This window comes from Rutilus rutilus (genome assembly GCF_951802725.1).
Source record: "Rutilus rutilus genome assembly, chromosome: 1".
Lineage (NCBI taxonomy): Eukaryota > Metazoa > Chordata > Actinopteri > Cypriniformes > Leuciscidae > Rutilus > Rutilus rutilus.
In genome coordinates, this window is record NC_140209.1 from 78,165,485 (window position 1) to 78,185,590 (window position 20,106).

General features: G+C 41.8%; 1 protein-coding gene across 1 annotated transcript in view; it reads left to right on the forward strand.

Moving 5' to 3' along the window:
* Positions 1–20,106, forward strand: part of LOC311297021 (uncharacterized protein) — a 61,301-nt gene that overhangs the window by 15,313 nt on the left and 25,882 nt on the right. The window contains exon 2 of the mRNA XM_084419084.1: positions 14,651–15,594. Within this exon, the coding sequence (XP_084275210.1) occupies positions 14,698–15,594 (897 nt within the window). The 5' untranslated portion in view covers positions 14,651–14,697. The remainder of the gene's footprint in view (positions 1–14,650; positions 15,595–20,106) is intronic.

Sequence of the window (20,106 nt, forward strand, 5' to 3'; positions counted from 1 at the left end):
GCCATCTGTGGGGACAGGAATGACAGGGTCAGTGAAGGGTTTGAGCAGGGAGACATGGAAAGAAGGGGAAATCCGATACTGAGGAGGAAGGTTGAGCCTGTAAGTGACTTCGTTCAACTGCCTCTGGATGGTGAATGGTCCAATGTATCGAGGACTCAGCTTACGGCAAGGCAGTCGGAGGCGGATGTCCCGGGTAGATAACCAAACCTTCTGTCCAGGCTGATACTGAGGTGCATCAAGATGACGACGGTCCGCATGTTCCTTGTGCCTCCGAACAGCCTGTTGGAGGTGCACGTGAGCTGAGTCCCATACCCTCTCGCTCTGATGGAACCAGAAGTCGACAGCTGGAACCTCCGAGGGCTCACCCGACCAGGGAAAGAGTGAAGGTTGATATCCGAGGATACATTGGAAGGGGGTGAGCCCGGTGGTGTTCTGCCGCAGGGAGCTCTGGGCGTATTCTGCCCAGGGGAGGTAGCGGCTCCAGCTGTCCTGGTACTGGTGGCAGTATGATCGCAGATATCTTCCTATCTCCTGGATCTTCCGCTCAGTCTGGCCGTTCGTCTGAGGGTTGTATCCAGAAGAGAGGCTGACAGTGACCCCGAGGAGCTTAAAGAAGGCATGCCATACCCGAGAGATGAATTGGGGTTCCCTGTCCAAGACGATGTCCTCAGGGATACCGAAATTCCTGAAGACATGATTGAAGAGGGCTTCGGCGGATTCCAAGGCTGTGGGAAGACCAGGTAGAGGAATTAGTTTACACCCCTTGGAGAACCGGTCCACAGCGACGAATACGCAGGTGAAGCCTTCAGAATTGGTTAGATCAGTCATGAAGTCTATACTTATATGAGACCATGGTCGCCGAGGAAGAGGTAATGGCACTAGTTTGCCTTCGGGAAGTCTCCTCGGGGTGTTGGTTATAGCACAGACTGAGCATCCGCGGACGAATCTGGATACATCCTGGGAGATGGATGGCCACCAGTACCGTTGACTGAGGAGCGAGAGGGTACACTTGCTACCCGGATGTCCAGAGCCCGGAACGGTGTGAGCTGAGTCCAGAAGGGGTGTCCGAAGATGTGGAGGTACGTAGAGGCGCCCTTCTGGACCTCCCGGCAGAGCGGGCTGGCGAGCTGCCTCTTGGGTGATCTGCTGGTCGATATCCCAGAGGATGGGACTAAGGATCATGGCTGGAGGGAGGACGGGTTCAGGATGAGGGTCGGCTTGAGATGCGTGATGGAGCCGGGATAGTGCGTCCGCCTTACAGTTCTTGCTTCCAGGTCGGTACGAAAAATACAAAATCACTACAAAATCAAACCGGGTAAAGAAGAGAGCCCAGCGGGCCTGACGAGGGTTCAGTCTTTTGGCTTTTCGGAGGTATTCGAGATTGCGATGGTCAGTTATTACCTCAAACTGGTGGTTAGCTCCCTCCAGCCAGTGTCTCCATTCCTCCAGAGCCAGTTCGATGGCCAGCAGCTCCCGGTTGCCGATGTCATAATTTTGCTCCACCGGGGACAGCTTTCTGGAGAAGAAGGCACATGGAAGGAGTTTACGTGACTCGCCCTGCCGCTGAGAGAGGACAGCTCCTACCCCGGTGGAAGAGGCGTCCACCTCTACCACGAATGGAAGATCTGGATCTGGGTGAACGAGGATAGGAGCTGTAGTGAAGGCTTCCTTCAGATGCTGGAATGCTTGAATGGCACCGGGGGATAAGGACAGAGACTTGGGCCGGCCTTTGAGAGCTGAGGTGAGAGGAGCACTGATCTGACTGTAGTTTTGGATGAATCGTCGATAGAAGTTCGCGAAGCCCAGGAATCTTTGAAGATCTTTAATTGTAGAAGGTTGTGGCCAGTTCTGGATGGTTTCCACCTTCCTCTGGTCCATTTGGATGCCGTTTTGGTTAATGATGTAACCCAGGAATTGAACGGTAGAGATATGGAATTCGCACTTCTCCAACTTCAAGTATAATCAGTGCTCTCTCAGTTTCTCCAGGACTTGAATGACGTGATGACGGTGCTCTGACATGGAAGAAGAGTAGATGAGTATGTCGTCGATGTAGACCACTACGAACCGGTTGAGAAACTCACGAAGGACCTCGTTCATATAGCCCTGGAATACCGCAGGAGCGTTGGACAGTTCGAAGGGCATAACCCGGTATTCGTAGTGGCCTGAGGGGGTCACGAAGGCGGTCATCCACTCAGGCCACTAGTCGAATACGAATCAAGTTATAAGCACTTCTGAGATCCAGTTTAGAAAAGATGCTCGCACCACGAAGCTGTTCCAGGGCGGCTGGGACCAGAGGAAGGGGATAACGGACCTTGATGGTCTGGGAGTTCAGTTGACGATAATCAATGCACGGCCGCAAGCCTCCGTCCTTCTTGGCCACGGAGAAGAAACTCGAAGCGGCAGGGGAGGTAGATGGTCGGATGAACTGCTGCTCCAGGGCTTCCTTGACGTACTCCTCCATGGCCTTCTGTTCCGGGATGGACAAAGGATAAATGCGGCCCTTGGGAAGGATGGCTCCGGGTAGCAAGTCGATTGCGCAGTCCCATGGCCGGTGAGGTGGTAGTTTCGTTGCCAGGACCTTACTGAAGACATCCTGGAACGCCCGGGACTCCACTGGGATCTCGACTTGAATAGGTGTATCGGGGCTTTCCAACGAGGTTGAACAGACAGGGAAACTGAACTCACCCATGGATGACTTGGAACGGACTGAAGGTCGAGTTTTCCTGACAGAACTAAGACAGGATACGTGACAATCCTCACCCCAGCGAAGAACCTCTCCGGATTCCCAGTGGAGTGTTGGCTGATGTTGTACTAACCAAGGGCTTGGATAAACCATGGATTACTGGATTAGATTCTCTAATTCCATGCTGTCCTCATACACCACCAGCAGATGGCGGATGTTAGGGTTCAGGCCATGGAGAAACGCGGTGATCAGGGCGGTTTCGTTCCAACCACTGGATGCGGCAAGGGTTCTGAACTGTAAAGCAAATTAACTCACCTATGAATTTCCTTGACGAAGATTATACAGTTGATCGTGAACTGATAGTTCAGAAACAGTTTGTCCAAAGACCTCCTTGAAATGCCGCGTGAATTCAGTTATGGATTTTACCACTGTAGATTCTGAGTTCCAAAAGGACTGAGCCCACTGAAGTGCTTGGCCTGAGAGGAGAGAAATCATGAAGGTGACTCGGGCTGCATCGTTGCAAAACTGGTGTTCATTCATGGTGAAATATAGCGATGTTTGAAGAAGAAACCCACTGCAGTTCTCCGCCTCACCGGAGTAGGTCGCTGGCCGGGCCATGGGACGCGAATCGCGGAGGCAGTGAACGAAGTAGTGGGTGAATGCGGAAGTGGACGTGTTTACATGGAAGATATGGATGGAACAGAATCGGCTGGGAAATCTGTGTACAGGTCTTCAGAAGACTCCGCTTTCTGCATGTTGGGTCTGGTCTTCTGTCAGGGATCACAGAGGATGCAGACAAGATGGTAAGGTTATAGGTTTTATTGCAGGTAAAGCGGAGATGCAGACAGATGGTGAGTAATAGCAACACAGAATAACAGTGAATGCTTAGCTGGTTTGTAAAGTCCTTCTCTTTCGTTCTCTTTGCAGGTGCAGATGGGCTGAAGGCAGAACAGGAATGCAGGCAGGACGGACCGGAGAGAATAATCAGCAGGTAGGTGATCAGGTAAGTGTTCGGGAGTCTGTGGGTCATGTAATGACGAGACCAGACACTGAGTGAAGGGAACCAGTGGGTTATATGGAGAGTGCAGGTGATGGGACACAGGTGACGGTGATCAGTAATCAGGGGAGAGTGAACGGGTAACTTAATGACTGGGTGGAGAGAGAGAACGAGTGGGCGGAGGTGAAGGAGAGCATGGTGGTGATGATGGAATCCTGACACGTTCATTATAGGACAACCATACTCTTTTATTTCCTGACATTCTTTTAATCATACCCCATACTCTATCTAATGGTGTACTTCTTCCTAGAGATTCACAATACTTCCCCCAAAAGTTTTTCTTAACTATCTTCATTGTCTGCCTTACTATAGCCTGCTTCCTCTTATATTCAATTAAATTCTGAAAGTTATGTGTTCTTTTCAGGATTTTAAATGCCTTATTTCTCTCTTTAATTACCTTTGTGCATTATTGCGTCCACCACGGAACTATTTTCTTTCTGTTACTGCCTCCTCTTTTTGGTATCGACTCTTTTGCTGCACCTAAAATAATACTACTTATTTATTCATTCAGATCTTCTATTCCCTGATTTATACTAATCTTCTTTAATTTTTCTTTGGACAATATTCTAAACTTTTTCCCATCTACTTCCTCAAATTTCCACCTACTTACTCTCTCTTTCTTTTGCATGTCCCTTTCTCTTCCAATTTCTGTAAATATAGGATAATGATCACTCCCTATAGTGCTTTCCTTATTTACTTCCCAACTACTTATCCCTACCAAAGACTGGGACACCAACATGATATCTATTGCGGATTCTGTACCCTTACTTAAGTTTATCCTTGTACCAGATCCATTATTTAGACATACTAATTCCCTTTCATCCATTATCTCTTCTAAAATTTCTCCATTCAAATCTTATTTTCCACCCCACACCTTACTATGTGCATTAAAATCCCCACACCAAATAATTTTTCTTCTCCACTCCTCCAGTATTGATTCTAGTTGTACTCTCTCTAATTTCTTACATGGGTTATAGAAGTTAATCACTTTAATCTTTTCTTTCTTGTTCCATATTTCAATAACTATTACCTCTAATTCTTGTATTGTTTTTAACCTCCTATATACTATACCATCTTTAATAAATATTGCACACCCTCCTCCAATTCCATTTCTTCTTAGCCTGGGAAAACCCAGACAACTTCCGGCAAATTCAGATTTGCTCGAGAAGTAAGTCTGGCAAAGAGCTCATTCAAGCCCATTTCCATGGCCTAGAAATCGCGGCACCAATCAGAAACGTTGAGGCGGGCTTTACACAATGACGATCGCTCTGATTGGTTTTAGGTCTATCCAATTGCACCCAGAGGCATTTGAGCAACGTCCGTTCAACTTTTAAATGCATTATTATATTCAAATTGCAAACACATGAAGACAGTCTCCATGAAAGACACAGATGAACGTGCTACTACATTTCTCTCCGAAACGGTAGGAAATTAAATTAGATTTAATAGAGGATTTTAACTGTGACACGATGATTGACAGGGCAGTTTGAGTGACAGGATGCACGCGACAGATCCGTCCGATAAAGATGACGAAGTAGTATGTCCCAAAGCTTGCCTACTTTTTTGCTACACATTCAAAAGTAAATACCTTTTCTTCACAAAAAGAGTTCATACTTTTATGGCGTAGCTAGTGTAGCTTAGGCGAATTGGGACGCAGCATATGGCTTTACACGATGACGATCGCTCTGATTGGTTTTAGGTCTGTCCAGAGGCATTTGAGCGACGTCCGTTGGTGACGCCCCTTTGGAAGTGATTTGTCTATGGAGCTTTGCCAGACCATAACTCAGTTACTACTGAGAATGGTCTGGTTTTAACCAGGCTAATTTCTTCTATCTTCACGTATGGTATTATATCCTTTAACCCTCTGGGGTCTGAGCTGTTTTCTGGGCCCTGGAGGTGTTCTGACATGCTCTGACATTTGTGATTATTTCTGTTACTTGTGACATTTTCATGGCTAAAGTCTAATTACAATGTATTCAGCACAAACTCTGCTACAATAATATATCAGCAGCATGTATGTAAAAGTTTGTAGTTTTGAGATAATGACATTTATGCGTGGTTTGTGAAAATACAAAAATAATTCTCACTGAAATAAGGCCATGAAACCCAGACTGATTATTTCTTCACAAGACTTTTGAAAATTGTATGACGTAGCCTAGAATATTTGCTCTAAAACTATGTGAAAATCAACCTGACTGCTCATTTAGAGAAGACAATATATTGATTTAAAAATGTTACGACGTGTTTTGTGTGAGAAAGCTTTATGCGGGAGGTCATTAATATGTAAGCCTTTCACACCTGAGAAAGACAAAGACCCTCCCCTAACGGCCCTATTAGGAGCTATCAGGCTCTGTCATTCTGAGCAACCTTGCACAAAGAATGAGGAGATTTAAAAAATAAAGGATTTTAGATTGTTTGGATTTATTTACAACACAACATAATCCAAAGATACACAACAAATGACAAAAGAGCACTTATTAAAAACAATGATCCAAAGACAGAGACATTTGTGCCATTCCTAAAAACATTGTACATATCTTTCATTTCCAAGGTGTTTGATTTTCACTTTACCATGTTCATGTACAGAGACTCGTGTGAATGTTGAAGTCAGCAGGACTTCAAAAAAGAAAGAAAAAAGTGAACATACTGATATCAAGAGAAAGGCCTGCACGATTTTTGGGAATAAATTTTAGATTTTTCTGGTTAAAATTGCTTTTTAAAATTCACAGAATACACACACACACACAAATGTTTCCAACAATATATAATATAATAAACACCAGGTTTGTTGTGCCTTGTAGGCATAGGCTATGCGCAGTGCTGGATAAAATAATAATAACAATAACCTATAGCAGCCTATAAATCTTCCAAAAGATTTCAGTAACAACTAAGCTAGAGAAAAAAATATATTGATTATCATGTTACTTCAAATGTTTCCATTCGTTATGATGATATGAAATGAGCTAATAGTAAAAACATGAAGCCATTTGGTGCGTTTTGCTTTTCAAACGCGATCGCGATCCAAAATATGATACATTCAAACGCGATCGCGCTCAAATATAAAACATTATGGTTACCATGGTTACATATCTACGTTTGAGCAGATATCCACAAACACAGTAACAGTAAACACGGGTCTAAATATTATAATATTCACCATATATCGAGCAACAGTTAAACTGCAATGTGAAATTTATGCAACAATAACAAACTAATATGTAAGAATTTCTTACCTTACATCTTTCTTGTCTTCAAATCGCGTTCTTCTTCTGAGGTAAATCCAATGTAAGCTCACGGTGCGCCTTTCAAACTCGACGAAAAGCAGAGACTTGTGAAGTGTTTTGGTGTTTTGTTTTTGAGGTAATAAGCGCGATCGCGTTCCATGTGGAGATTAGCATGTGAATCTCTTTTGCGCTCGTGGGCGTGGTCAAATAAAAAATAATTAGGAAGCATTTGAGAAGCTGGACATCTTGTTGGTTTTATACAAATTACTTAAACAGAGAATATTTGTTTTCAGTTTGAATCCAATCATTTAAAAGTACACACTTAAATGATTATAAAGGTATATGGCTCATAAATGTGTGACAAGTATTTGCTGAGTTTGCCGACCTCAGAGGGTTAATAATGAAATCCAGATTAGGTTTGAGCCATGTTTCCTGAATACATATGATATCCGGTTTATTTCCTAGTTTATCAACATATCCCTTAAACTCATATCCATTTGCTAACAAACTTCTAGCATTCCATTGAATTACCAACATTAAGTTATGCTTTGAGAAGCTGTATCTGCATTCCCTTCTCCATGGCTAAGGTCAGCATGTATCTTTTCCCATGACAAATCTTTCATGTTTAGGAACTTAGCTGCTGCCTTAACTATGATTTTAATCTTCTCTGTCTTTGTTTTTACTTGTTCTGAGCAGTTTATGACATATGCTACAAAAAGCACTATCCTGTCCATTGATATTTCTGTGTTTTCCTGTCCTGACCCCATTCCTTCTTTAGTCGTACTAATGACTTCTTTCCCTCTTTCATTATTACATATTTTCACAGCCTCTGCATATGTTACTTTCTGATTTGATTTCACTTTTTGAACTTCTACTGCCTTTTTTCTGACTTCACAGCCCCCATACGCTGCTGTATTGTTCCCTCCACAATTACAACACTTTATTGTAACATTGCTCCCACATTCTCCATAGCCTGTTTCCTGTTTGCATCAAAGTTGCAGGCAGGAAATCCGCAGACAGGAAGAGAAAGCGTAAACAGCGTACAGAATGCAAACTCAAACAGGGTGACGGAGCCAAAACATATTTTACACTGGCACAAATATCACATCACGGTAAGTCTTCAGGAATTAATCTTCAGGATTATAATGATATCGAGCTCTAGGGATTCTGCTTTTAGTTTAGATTAATTTACAGACTGTTTTCAATCTGAAATATACAGAGGTGGAAAGTAAACATGTAAATGTTCCACACTTCCACTCTTCTGTAAGGCTAGGCGTTGGTTCACAGATGATCAGCTTTAGTGAGAACATTAGATATTAATAAGCAGTTTATAAATACAGCAATAAATGCTTTGTTCTTGATTTATAAGCATATCTATGATGCGTTTAATAATTGTATTTTCATACTTTATTAATGATCAATTTATCATTTCTAAATGAAGTATTGGATTATTTACAAATCAGTTATTTAGGAGTTGTCAGTGGTTCATAAGATCACTTAGAAAGTGTAAGTAAATGATTAATAAATGGTTTAAATACATATTATTATTAAGACATATAGTAATAGTTACTTAGTGTGTTAATAAATGCTTTATTAACATGTATTTCTACTGTAATTAAGGGTTAATTCAGGAAGTTATAAAGCATTTAGTAGTGGTCTGTTAACTATGTTTGTGAGCTCATCTAAAGTGAGGACTAGTTATGCCTTGTAAAGCATTTACAAAGGAGATTTAAAGATGGTTAAATACTTTTATGTTCTGTATCACTGTGTGTTTGTTTCCTTTATCTGTTTAAAAGATTAATGAGCCTTTAAATCTCCTTTATAAATGTGTCACAACGCACACACAGGGAAAAGGTAAGATCCAATCGCAAGTAATTTATTAGGGTAATCCGTACTCACAAACTAGTCCAGGCAAGGGTCAAAATCCATACAAAAGCAGTCCAACAAACAAGAAACAAACAGGCATGGAACACAGAGGTGCAATGACATTAAACAAGGAATCCGCCACAATCACAGAACAGACAGGGTATAAATAGACAGGTACAAACAATGTGACGAGAAACAGCTGTAAGCAATGATGAGTGATAAGGGACAGCTGAGTGCAATGAAAAGACAAGAATCATGGGGAATGTAGTACGAGAGTGTGCTGGACACCGTGAGGAAGGAGGACATCTAGTGGTGACCCAAGGAACATAAACCAGACACTGTGACATAACCCCCCCTCTATGGAGTGGCTCCCAGACACTCCAAGACAAGACACGGAACAAAACAAGAGTTCAGGAGGGAGGTGGCACGGTGGAGGATCAGGGGGAGGGACGGGGGGCCAGGTCCATGAAGGGAAACAGAAACAGGGGGTAACAGACTCAAAGGGGGCCAGGGTGACACAGACAATACATCAGGGGAACAGGGCGAAGCAAACAGTCCATCCGGTGGCCGGGGCGAAACAAACAGTCCATCGGGCGGCCATGGCGGAGACTTTCCCTCGGGCGGCCAGGGCGGAGACAACAGTCCATCGGGCCGCCAGGGCGGAGACTTTCCCTCGGGCGGCCAGAGTGGAGATAACAGTCTATCGGGCGGCCAGGGAGGAGACTTTCCCTCGGGCGGCCAGGGCGGAGACTTTCCCTCGGGTGGCCAGGGCGGAGACTTTCCCTCGGGTGGCCAGGGCGGTGAAGACCCCTCGGGCGGCCACGGCGGTGAAGACCCCTCGGGTGGCCACGGCACAGGAACTGGAACAGACACCAACGGCTCAGGCACTGGAACTGGCACCACCGACTCAGGCACTGGAACTGGCACCACCGACTCAGGCACTGGAACTGGCACCACCGACTCAGGCACTGGAACTGGCACCACCGACTCAGGCACTGGAACTGGCACCACCGGCTCAGGCACTGGAACTGGCACCACCGGCTCAGGAACAGACACCACCGGCCCAGGAACAGACACCACCGGCCCAGGAACAGACACCACTGGCCCAGGAACAGACACCACCGGTCCAAGTGTGTGCGTAGCCCACACACACCACATGGCTGTGGCCATAATGGCCAGTGTCGCGGTCACTGAGGGCTCAGGAACAGACGCCCCCGGCTCAGGCTCAGGAACAGACACCACCGGCTCAGGAACAGACACAGAAACAGACACAAGCACAGGCACAGACTCAGGAACAGACACTGGCTCTGGCTCAGGAACAGACACTGGCTCCGGCTCAGGAACTGGAACAGACACAGACACTGGCTCCGGCTCAGGAACAGACACTGGCTCCGGCTCAGGAACAGACACTGGCTCCGGCTCAGGAACAGACACTAGCTCCGGCTCTGGAACAGACACTGGCTCCGACTCTGGAACAGACACTGGCTCCGGCTCAGGAACAGACACTGGCTCAGGCTCAGGAACAGACACTGGATCCGGCTCAGGAACAGACACTGGATCCGGCTCAGGAACAGACACTGGATCCGGCTCAGGAACAGACACTGGCTCCGGCTCAGGAACAGACACTGGCTCCGGCTCAGGAACAGACACAGGCTCGACGGCGGCCATCTTGTCAGGGAACACAGGCTCGGCAGACGTGACATGAACACTCTCGGCGGCGGCCATCTTGTCTGAAGATACAGACTTGGCAGACGTGACGTGAACACTCTCGGCGGCGGCCATCTTGTCTGAAGACATAGGCTCGGCAGACGTGACGTGAACAGTCTTGACACTCTCCAGGATTTGATATAACCTCTCGAAGTACTCCAACAGAGTTTCAGCTGCTCTGTCAATCTCTGACTGCACAGGGACCTCCGAGACTGGGACCACCAGAACTGGGACCACCGGACTCGGGATCACCGGAACTGGGACCACCGGAACTGGGACCACCGGACTCGGGACCACTGGAACTGGGACCACCGGCACTGGGACCACCGGCACTGGGACCACCGGAACTGGGACCACCGGACTCGGGACCACCGGGACAGGGACCACCGGGACAGGGACCACCGGGACGACAGTGGCCTGCTCGGATGGGACGGCCTCCGGGACGACAGCGGGCTGTTCCGAGGGGAAGGCCTCCGGGACGACCGCAGGCCATTTGTGGACGACCTCCAGGGAGACAGCGGGCTGTTCGGGAACGACCTCCAGGTCTTGAGGAACAGAGGACGCCTGCTTCCTCCTTCTCCTCCGCCTACGACGGCAAGATGGTGGTATCGAGTCCACCGCCTCTGGAGGCCCAACAATCTCCGCAGGCCTTCGCACACACATGGAAAAATACTCCAGCAGTGAAATATGAGACCCTGAATCTCCTCCAGATGGAAAAACCTCACTCCGCGGTATCCACATATTGGTCAGTCCATTCTCTAATTCCGCCGTACTTGCTGGATCTTTATATTGGCGGATTCCTTCTGTCACAACGCACACACAGGGAAAAGGTAAGATTCAATCGCAAGTAATTTATTAGGGTAATCCGTACTCACAAACTAGTCCAGGCAAGGGTCAAAATCCATACAAAAGCAGTCCAACAAACAAGAAACAAACAGGCATGGAACACAGAGGTGCAATGACATTAAACAAGGAATCCGCCACAATCACAGAACAGACAGGGTATAAATAGACAGGTACAAACAATGTGACGAGAAACAGCTGTAAGCAATGATGAGTGATAAGGGACAGCTGAGTGCAATGAAAAGACAAGAATCATGGGGAATGTAGTATGAGAGTGTGCTGGACACCGTGAGGAAGGAGGACAACTAGTGGTGACCCAAGGAACATAAACCAGACACTGTGACAAAATGATGTTTACAAGATTAATGAGCCTTTAAATCTCCTTTATAAATGCTTTACAAGTCATAACTAGTCCTCACTTTAGATGAGCTCACAAACATAGTTAACAGACCACTACTAAATGCTTTATAACTACCTGCATTTGCTACATTTACTTACACTTTCTAAGTGATCTTATTAATCAATGACAACACCTAGTTTGTAAATAATAGTATACTTCATTTAGAAATGATAAATTGATCATTAATAAAGTATGAAAATGCAATTATTAAGCACATTATAGATATGCTTATAAATCAAGAATAAAGCATTTATAGCTGTACTTATAAACTGCTTATTAATGTCTATTAATGCTTTAAAATTGATGAATTAATGGTTTAGAAATGCTTATCTAATGATTAATAGCATGCAGTTATTATAAAGTGTTTATTGATTTAAAAACGATTGTATTGCTTCCGCTAAAGAAAATAGTCCGTTCCGTGTCCATAGCAACGCTGTTTTTCATGGCAACGGTCTGTTATACTTCGCAGCGTCTGTTATCAAGAAATAACAGCATTCTACATTGGAATTCAACCAAGCCATGTAATAATGAATATTAATGCTTTATAAATTATTAATGAACTGTTCATGGATGCTTAACTAGTGATTACTAGCATGGAGTTATTATAAAGTTACCTTAACTATTTTTTTTTACTGTATTTTTATATTTTCAAAATAATAAAAAAGGAAAATTTGCATGAGGCAAAAGTTTGGGCACCCTGCATGGTCAGTAGTAGTAATGCCCCCTTTTGCATGCATCAAAGTTTGTAAACGCTTTTTGTAACCAGCTAAGAGTCTTTTAATTGTTGTCATTTCCTTCTCTCTGGGCCTCGAGTTGGTTCACGTAGTGGTTTAGCGCAGCGCTTCTGAGGCCAAAGAGAGAAGGAAATGAAAAGTGGAATAAAGTCATTCTTTTTTTATTTATTTTTTGCGCACAAAAAGTATTCTCGTCACTTTATAGCTATAAAGTATAGTTACTTTATTTTAACTTAAGATTGAGCAACTGTAGTCACTTGGACTATATTAACAATGTCTTTAATACATTTTCTGGGCCAGCAAGTTATAATGTCTTAGAAGCCTATGGAGGAGTGAGCCAGCTCTCAGATTTTAATAAAAAATATCTTAATTTGTGTTCCGAAGATGAACGAAGGTCTTACGGGGTTGGAACAACATGAGGGTGAGTAATTACTGACAGAATTTTCATTTTGGGGTGAACTAACCCTTGCCGTTTTTAAGAGGAGCAGCGCCACTTCTTCTCCTGTGTTCAAAACTCATTCACTTCTTGGAGGGAGCCCGGTCTACAGGGTGTCACGTGATTTTCGTGCATCTAACCTGAACATTGCCATTGCCAACATCAGACCGAAAATATGGCAAAATGATTTACTATGGTGATAAGCATATGGTGATTTTTCTTAAGTATTTAAGTATTTGAAATACTCTAAATACACTCCCTCAAAATATTTTGTTACAAACTACATTTTATTTTTTCCACACCTGCAAAATACAAATTACAAAATACACTAAAGTAATTAAATACGTATTTAAAATACATTTAATTGAAATACTGCCCATGTCTGTCACTTCACAATTCAGTCCACAAGAATATATCAGACGCTGAAGTTTGTGCTGTGGACAGAGAAAGGTTTTCTTCTCATATTTGTTGCATGTCGCTGCACAGTAGAACAGTCCAGCACTCCAGAGTCTGCTAAATCCTCTTGTAGGTCTTCTATGGTCAACTGGTGTTTTGATTTGCCTTTCTAGTAATACGTCTTCCAGACTTTAACTTGACATCCACTGTTTCTGTAAGTTAATTTCTTAATTATATTATGAACAGAGAAAAACACTTTTCTATATTCTTATAGCCTTCTCCTGCTTTGTGAGCATCAATTATTGTAATTTTCAGAGAGGAGCCCATGGCTGCAGATTGTTGGGACAGGATTTGTATTCCTATTTTCGGGTGGGATTCTCTCTGAAATTTGTCCGAGAACTCTCCCGGCCGTGATTAAAACATGTGAAGGACATTGTCTGAAGTCTGTCTGGTTATTATTGCTGTGCAGCAAGTTAGTTAGTGAAACAAGTTATTTAGCGAAACACTAGAGACCTTATTCCCAAGTGATAGTGTTCAATAGGGGGCGAGACGTCGTTCGACTCTTTGTGAGACTCTTAGGCGGGGTTAGATTGCAGTCAGGTAACTCTAGTTCTTGGTCATTTTATTTATGCGGTAAGAATAGCTACGCTTAGGCGTCAACCCGCGCATTCAGAGGCAACTCAACTGAGTATAATATTTTCAGGTGTCAAGGACACTCGGTTCAACTTAAGTCAGGTGCGTAGAGGAAAAATCTACCACAACACAAACCAAGTTTCGTCACAATCCATAAAAGCTTTGCTGAGAAACAGCCTTAAATCTATTTTTGTGTGCTGAAATAGTTATTTCAAGAACAGTTTGACGAATCAACTTGAATTCCAGAAATTTTTGTCAGCGGGGTCTGTAGATGATCGGATTCGATTTTGGTGAAAATCGGATAAACGGCTTATATTTTGCAATCAAATCGTCTTAAGACCAGATAAGAAGAGAAAAATGTGTTTCAAATTTAGTCTCTAGGGCTCATGGTTCAAAAGTTATTAGTCAAATATTGACCTGTTGGTGGTGCTAAGCGGATTGAGCAGGAGACTCCAGATTTGCTTTGTTATTGAGTTAGACAGTCCTCTTGCCCCTTCTCTTTTAGCACCTAGCCCTTTGTTGACCAGTGTGGGACATTAATACTGTATGAAAGTTAACCCACTCAGGCTTTGGTCTTCATCGGCAGAATAAGTTTGATCGGTCAATGCTCAATTATTAATTGAAGAATAAAGCGAAGTGTCTTCTCTTCTGTCCTCTGTCTTCCTTCTCAGGTTTCTGCTCTCTGCTCAGAGGATCAGGAGGACACAGAGGACCCATCATGGCCATCGCTGACCAGCTGGTAGAGCTGATTTTCTCCTGGATCGAGGAGAAGGAGTGCGTTGCAGACGAGCTGGTGAAACTGGCTAAGAAGCTGGAGTCACTCAGGGAAAAATGCAATGCCAGTAAATGTGTTGGCAGCACATTGACGGTGATAGGAGGTGCAAGTATGATCGGGGCCGGTGTGGCCACTTTTTTTACAGGTGGAGCAGCTGCTCCACTTATGAGCTTGGCAGCTGCATATACAAGCATAGGTACCACTATTTCTGTAACGACTAAAATCACTGAGGGCTTCTTATCCAGCAGAACCATGAAGAAGGTGCAGAATAAAGAACAGAAGAGCATCCAAATTGTAAGAAAAATATCGCAACTGTTCCAGAAACTGAAGTCCGAGATGAAGGAGGAGTTAAACTCCTTTGCAGAACCAGATGAATTAGAGTATCACATCATGGCTGAGATTCTGAGAGCTATTGCGAGACGGAGTGGTCTGAATGATGAAATCATCAATGACTCAATCCTCAATGACATGCTCAAGCTCAAGCTTCACAAGTTTCCTCTGGAGATGATCAGTGATATGCACAGTTGCGGGGCTGGAGCGGTACGACGTTCATGGGCGGAACAACGATCAGGGGCGGGGCGACGATCAGGGGCGGGACACTCTGGAGATTGGTCGGGCACTTTTGACTCAAAGGGCTCAAGCCCACAGAGCACCCAAGAGATGGAGTTCAGCCGTGAACCTAAAATGCTGCCAACATATGCGTGTGCGGTCCTAACCGTAACCCTTTCCGTTTTCAGTTTGAGTCGTTCTAAACCAGGGATGGAATCTAAATTGTTTGAAATAGGTTTAAGGTTAATCTCTACACCTGGATTTAAAACAGCCCTGCGAGGAGGTGCCATGGTAAGATCCTGTACACATGTAGACATTAGATCACACATATAATTGCATTTTTTGTGAATATCATTGATTATTAGTGATTATTGGGTAACACTTTATATTAAGGTCCTTCTAATAAGCATAAGTTAATAGGTAATAAGGCCCTGTAAGAAAAAATGATGTGGACGTCGAAGATCTCAAAAATGAAGTTTATTACAGCATAGCAGTGGCAAGTTACACAAAGCACCTTGGGTTCACCGGCGTCAGAATGAACCCAGAACATACCCAATCCTAAACCCTTTATCCTGGTCTTAATGTAAATGAAGTTGCTCTTCTTGCAACAGCTGTGGTCTGTATGTTAATGAAATTGAGACACCCCATGGTCCCTAGTGTCCCACAGAAGGCTCTCTGTTGTTCTTTCAAATAAGAACAGTCAAAGGTTAAAGTGATAAGATTGTTTGAAGTCCCTTTAATCAAGATGTTTCTCGATTGCCCTCTGTCACTCCCAAACTATAGGTGACACCTGTGCCTCTGTGATACTATTTTCATATTACTGAGATTGGATGTAATCGTCTCTATATGATAATTAAGCTCTTTTAAATGTGAAAGGAACATTTGATATATATATATATATATATATATATATATATATATATATATATATATATATTGGAGAGGAAGTTGTTGGGAACAGAACAGAATTTCTTATAGCCCTTATAGGATGTTTAATAACAGATTTGAAAACACATGTATTGTTAGATAATAAGACGTTCATAAGGACTTTTAAGAAACTTGTTAACAGTTTAGACTGTTTAAGAATGTTTAAAAAAGCCTTATGAGTTTCTTATAAATGTTTATATTACTATTAGAAACACATTTAAGGTTAACTTAGGCTTTCTTTGTTGTTATTAAGAGTGATGTATTAGGTACTACATGTGGTCAAGTTTGCTAAAATGTAATTTTGTGGTGGAGCACAAAAACACTTTAAGAAAGCTCTTAAAAAGTCTTTTCTACTTTCCATTATTTTGACCTAAATCAATTTTCTATGAAGGGGCCTCAAACATTTATTGTAATTTATTGTTATTCTTTCAATATTGAGGTAAATTGTATATTGAACAACATTCTTTCACAATCAACATAATAAAAAAAGTGCATTTATAACATAAAAATGTAGGTCTTAAAAAAATCATTAAACAATGTTTAAACATTTATTTTGATATATTTATAATATGTCAACGTCTAGCAACCGCTGTTTTGCACATATCTCTTTCAGCATTCACATCACCAAATATATTGACTAACAATCATTACTTTCTACATTCATTTGATTTATATTTTAAATGATTTCCCTTATTTTAGTGTATTGGTCACAAACGAAAATGTACAGATGTGTGTATGTACAGATGTGGCCATTAAGAATGCGCATCACAGCATTGCCTGCCGTGGCCCTGGTCAAGTTCTCTGGCACATGCCGTACATCACCAGTAGGGGGCAGTCCTGTTTCTTTCTCAGTTATAGCGTGTACTGAAGACAATAATATGCAACGAATGTGATAACTTCTTTCAGGCGCGCATTGACAGCAAGTGACAGAGCTCATAAACGAGTGAGAACCAAATTAAAAATACTTAAACTTAAAAAGTATATTGTTGATGTACAGCTCAAATAGAAATTAAATATTAATAAAATATTTAATATAAAATATTAATCATTCGGTTATTAATGGTTTTTACATGCATATCATGGGCATTGCAACGAGTATGAGTAAAAGAGTGTTACAATAGAGGGCACAACAATGGGCCGAAAGGTGGCTTGGCGGTAACACTTTATTTTGATAGTCCGTTTGTTGAGACTTTACTAGTTATTAGTAGCCATTCAGTAGCTTGTCAACAGTGCATCAGTTGACATTCAACAACACTGTTTCAACAGACAAGTAACATACGTTCAGCTGACTGCCTATAGACTATAAGGTACAATTCAAGTGTTAATCTACAGATTTTACGAAAAAAGTGCCTGTTGACTGTCGATGTTATTTTGCAACAGGTTATTAACCAATTGTCGACTAACTTTCAATTGTCAACTAACTTTCTGTAGATTGAGTACCAACAACTCAAGATCAATCTGTCAGTTAAATGTCAACAGTCATGTCAGCATATGAAGTACATGATACTGTATATCCTACTCAAGGGGTTTCATATGCATCAAATTAATGATTATTTTAGCTGATTTAAAACTGTTTTTAAAAAATTGTTAACCATTTGTAGATCTGTTGATAGTCAACTAAAGATTAGATCTGTTGCTTGTCAACAAATAAATTGTTTATGATCAGTAGACTATTAATAGACATTCTCAACTAAGCGTTAGTAGATATATTTTAGGACTATCTAATTAAAGTGAAAGACAGTTGATATCAGTAGAACGTCTATAACCTATCAACAGATTGCATACCTAACCTGACTGAAGTAGAACAAACATGGCCAGCACATCAGAGGAAAAAAAAAATCACTTTTATTAAATAAAAAAATAAAAATAATACAACCCATTATTTACTAGGATATCACGATCACATCTGAACCATCTGATTATGTGAAAAAAATGATATTGAGCATTCCAAATGAGAAAACTCTCAATAGTCTACATCATTTCAAATGCCGAGGCCAAGATCAAAAGTTATAAACAACAAATAACAATAATTATTAACTAATACATTTAGCCTTTCATGACAATAAGTTTTACAGAAAATCGCATTTATTAAATGCAGTTTAACGTTATAACAGTTACTCATTTAAGAAATAATCTCTGTTCCTGCTGCAAACTCGCTTCGGAGGATTAACAGACAAGACTATAGTTTAAACCCTTAACAATACCTTCTTTAATCGTTTAACCATTTTGTAACATTTAGTTTATTTAACATTACGGTGAGACGCAAAAGGTGTTTTCTCCTATAGAACCATAATACACCAAAACACAATATAAATTAACAAAATACATCATTTTTATTAGCTAACGTAACGTTAGATGTAATCCAAATCTTTATAATCCATACGCAAGCAAGAAACAGATCCAAATTCAGCCCTTCATCCACACCCAGCGATCTCCATCTCGTAAATGTCAAATCCCGCGCTCGTGATGAATTTAAATTCAAAAATTGCGCCCTCAAGAAGCGTTACGACATGTTTTTACGGCAGTGATATCAAACGCTCATTGGCTCTCGCCTGCTTCGTCACAGATTGCAGCATGCCGTGTTTCAGTTGAAACAACATTGAAATGCAGAAGCGTCTTCACGCAGAGGGAAGCTGGGTTAACATTTTCATGGATTAATAACTTAAATTCTGCTCTGTCCCTTATACAAAACTATTATATACTGCCAGAGAGGACTGCAACACATCGTCATTTGAGCGACTTTTGGTACCGATTTACATTTTCGCAATAAATTATTATGATTACACATCTGTTGTTTTTCTTCATAATTTTAGCCTGCATAGTTTTAAGAAATGGTTATGGGTAGGTTTAGGGGCAGAAGTAGGATTAATAGTGGCTTAAAATATATTTTAATGCTATTAATAAAACTGGCATTTCCCTACACATCTCTGTCCATAAAGTGTTGTATTCTTTTTATATTCTGTATAAAATGAGTAATTTATATTTAGGTTTGGGAGTAGGGTTAAGGGAAGTTACATTTATCTATAAAACAGTATAAGGGAAATGATACAGATATCTTTATGATTCGTAAACGTTTTGTAGCTGTGAATTCGTAATAATTCTACGTTGCAGACATGTCTGTATCATACGTTTCAGCATCTATCCAAAAAAAGTATGTTTACGATATGTTGATAGGTTATAGACTTTCTACTGATATCAACTGTTTTTCACTTTAATTAGATAGTCCTAAAATATATCTACTAACGCTTAGTTGAGAATGTCTATTAATAGTCTACTGATCATAAACAATTTCTTTGTTGACAAGCAACAGATCTAATCTTTAGTTGACTATCAACAGACTATCTACAAATGGTTAACAATTTTTTAAAAACAGTTTTAAATCAGCTAAAATAATCATTAATTTGTTGCACATGAGACCCCTTGAGTAGGATATACAGTATCATGTACTTCATATGCTGACATGACTGTTGACTTTTAACTGACAGATTGATCTTGAGTTGCTGATACTCAATCTACAGAAAGTTAGTTGACAATTGAAAGTTAGTCGACAATTGGTTAATAACCTGTTGCAAAATAACATCGACAGTCAACAGACACTTTTTCGTAAAATCTGTAGATTAACACTTGAATTGTACCTTATAGTCTATAGGCAGTCAGCTGAACGTATGTTACTTGTCTGTTGAAACAGTGTTGTTGAATGTCAACTGATGCACTGTTGACAAGCTACTGAATGGCTACTAATAACTAGTAAAGTCTCAACAAACGGACTATCAAAATAAAGTGTTACCGGCTTGGCTTCTCCGTATGATGCAGCACAGGCCGGTGTGGTGTAGAGATGAGCATAGATATCATATATAAAGGCTAGATGTCTCGTGC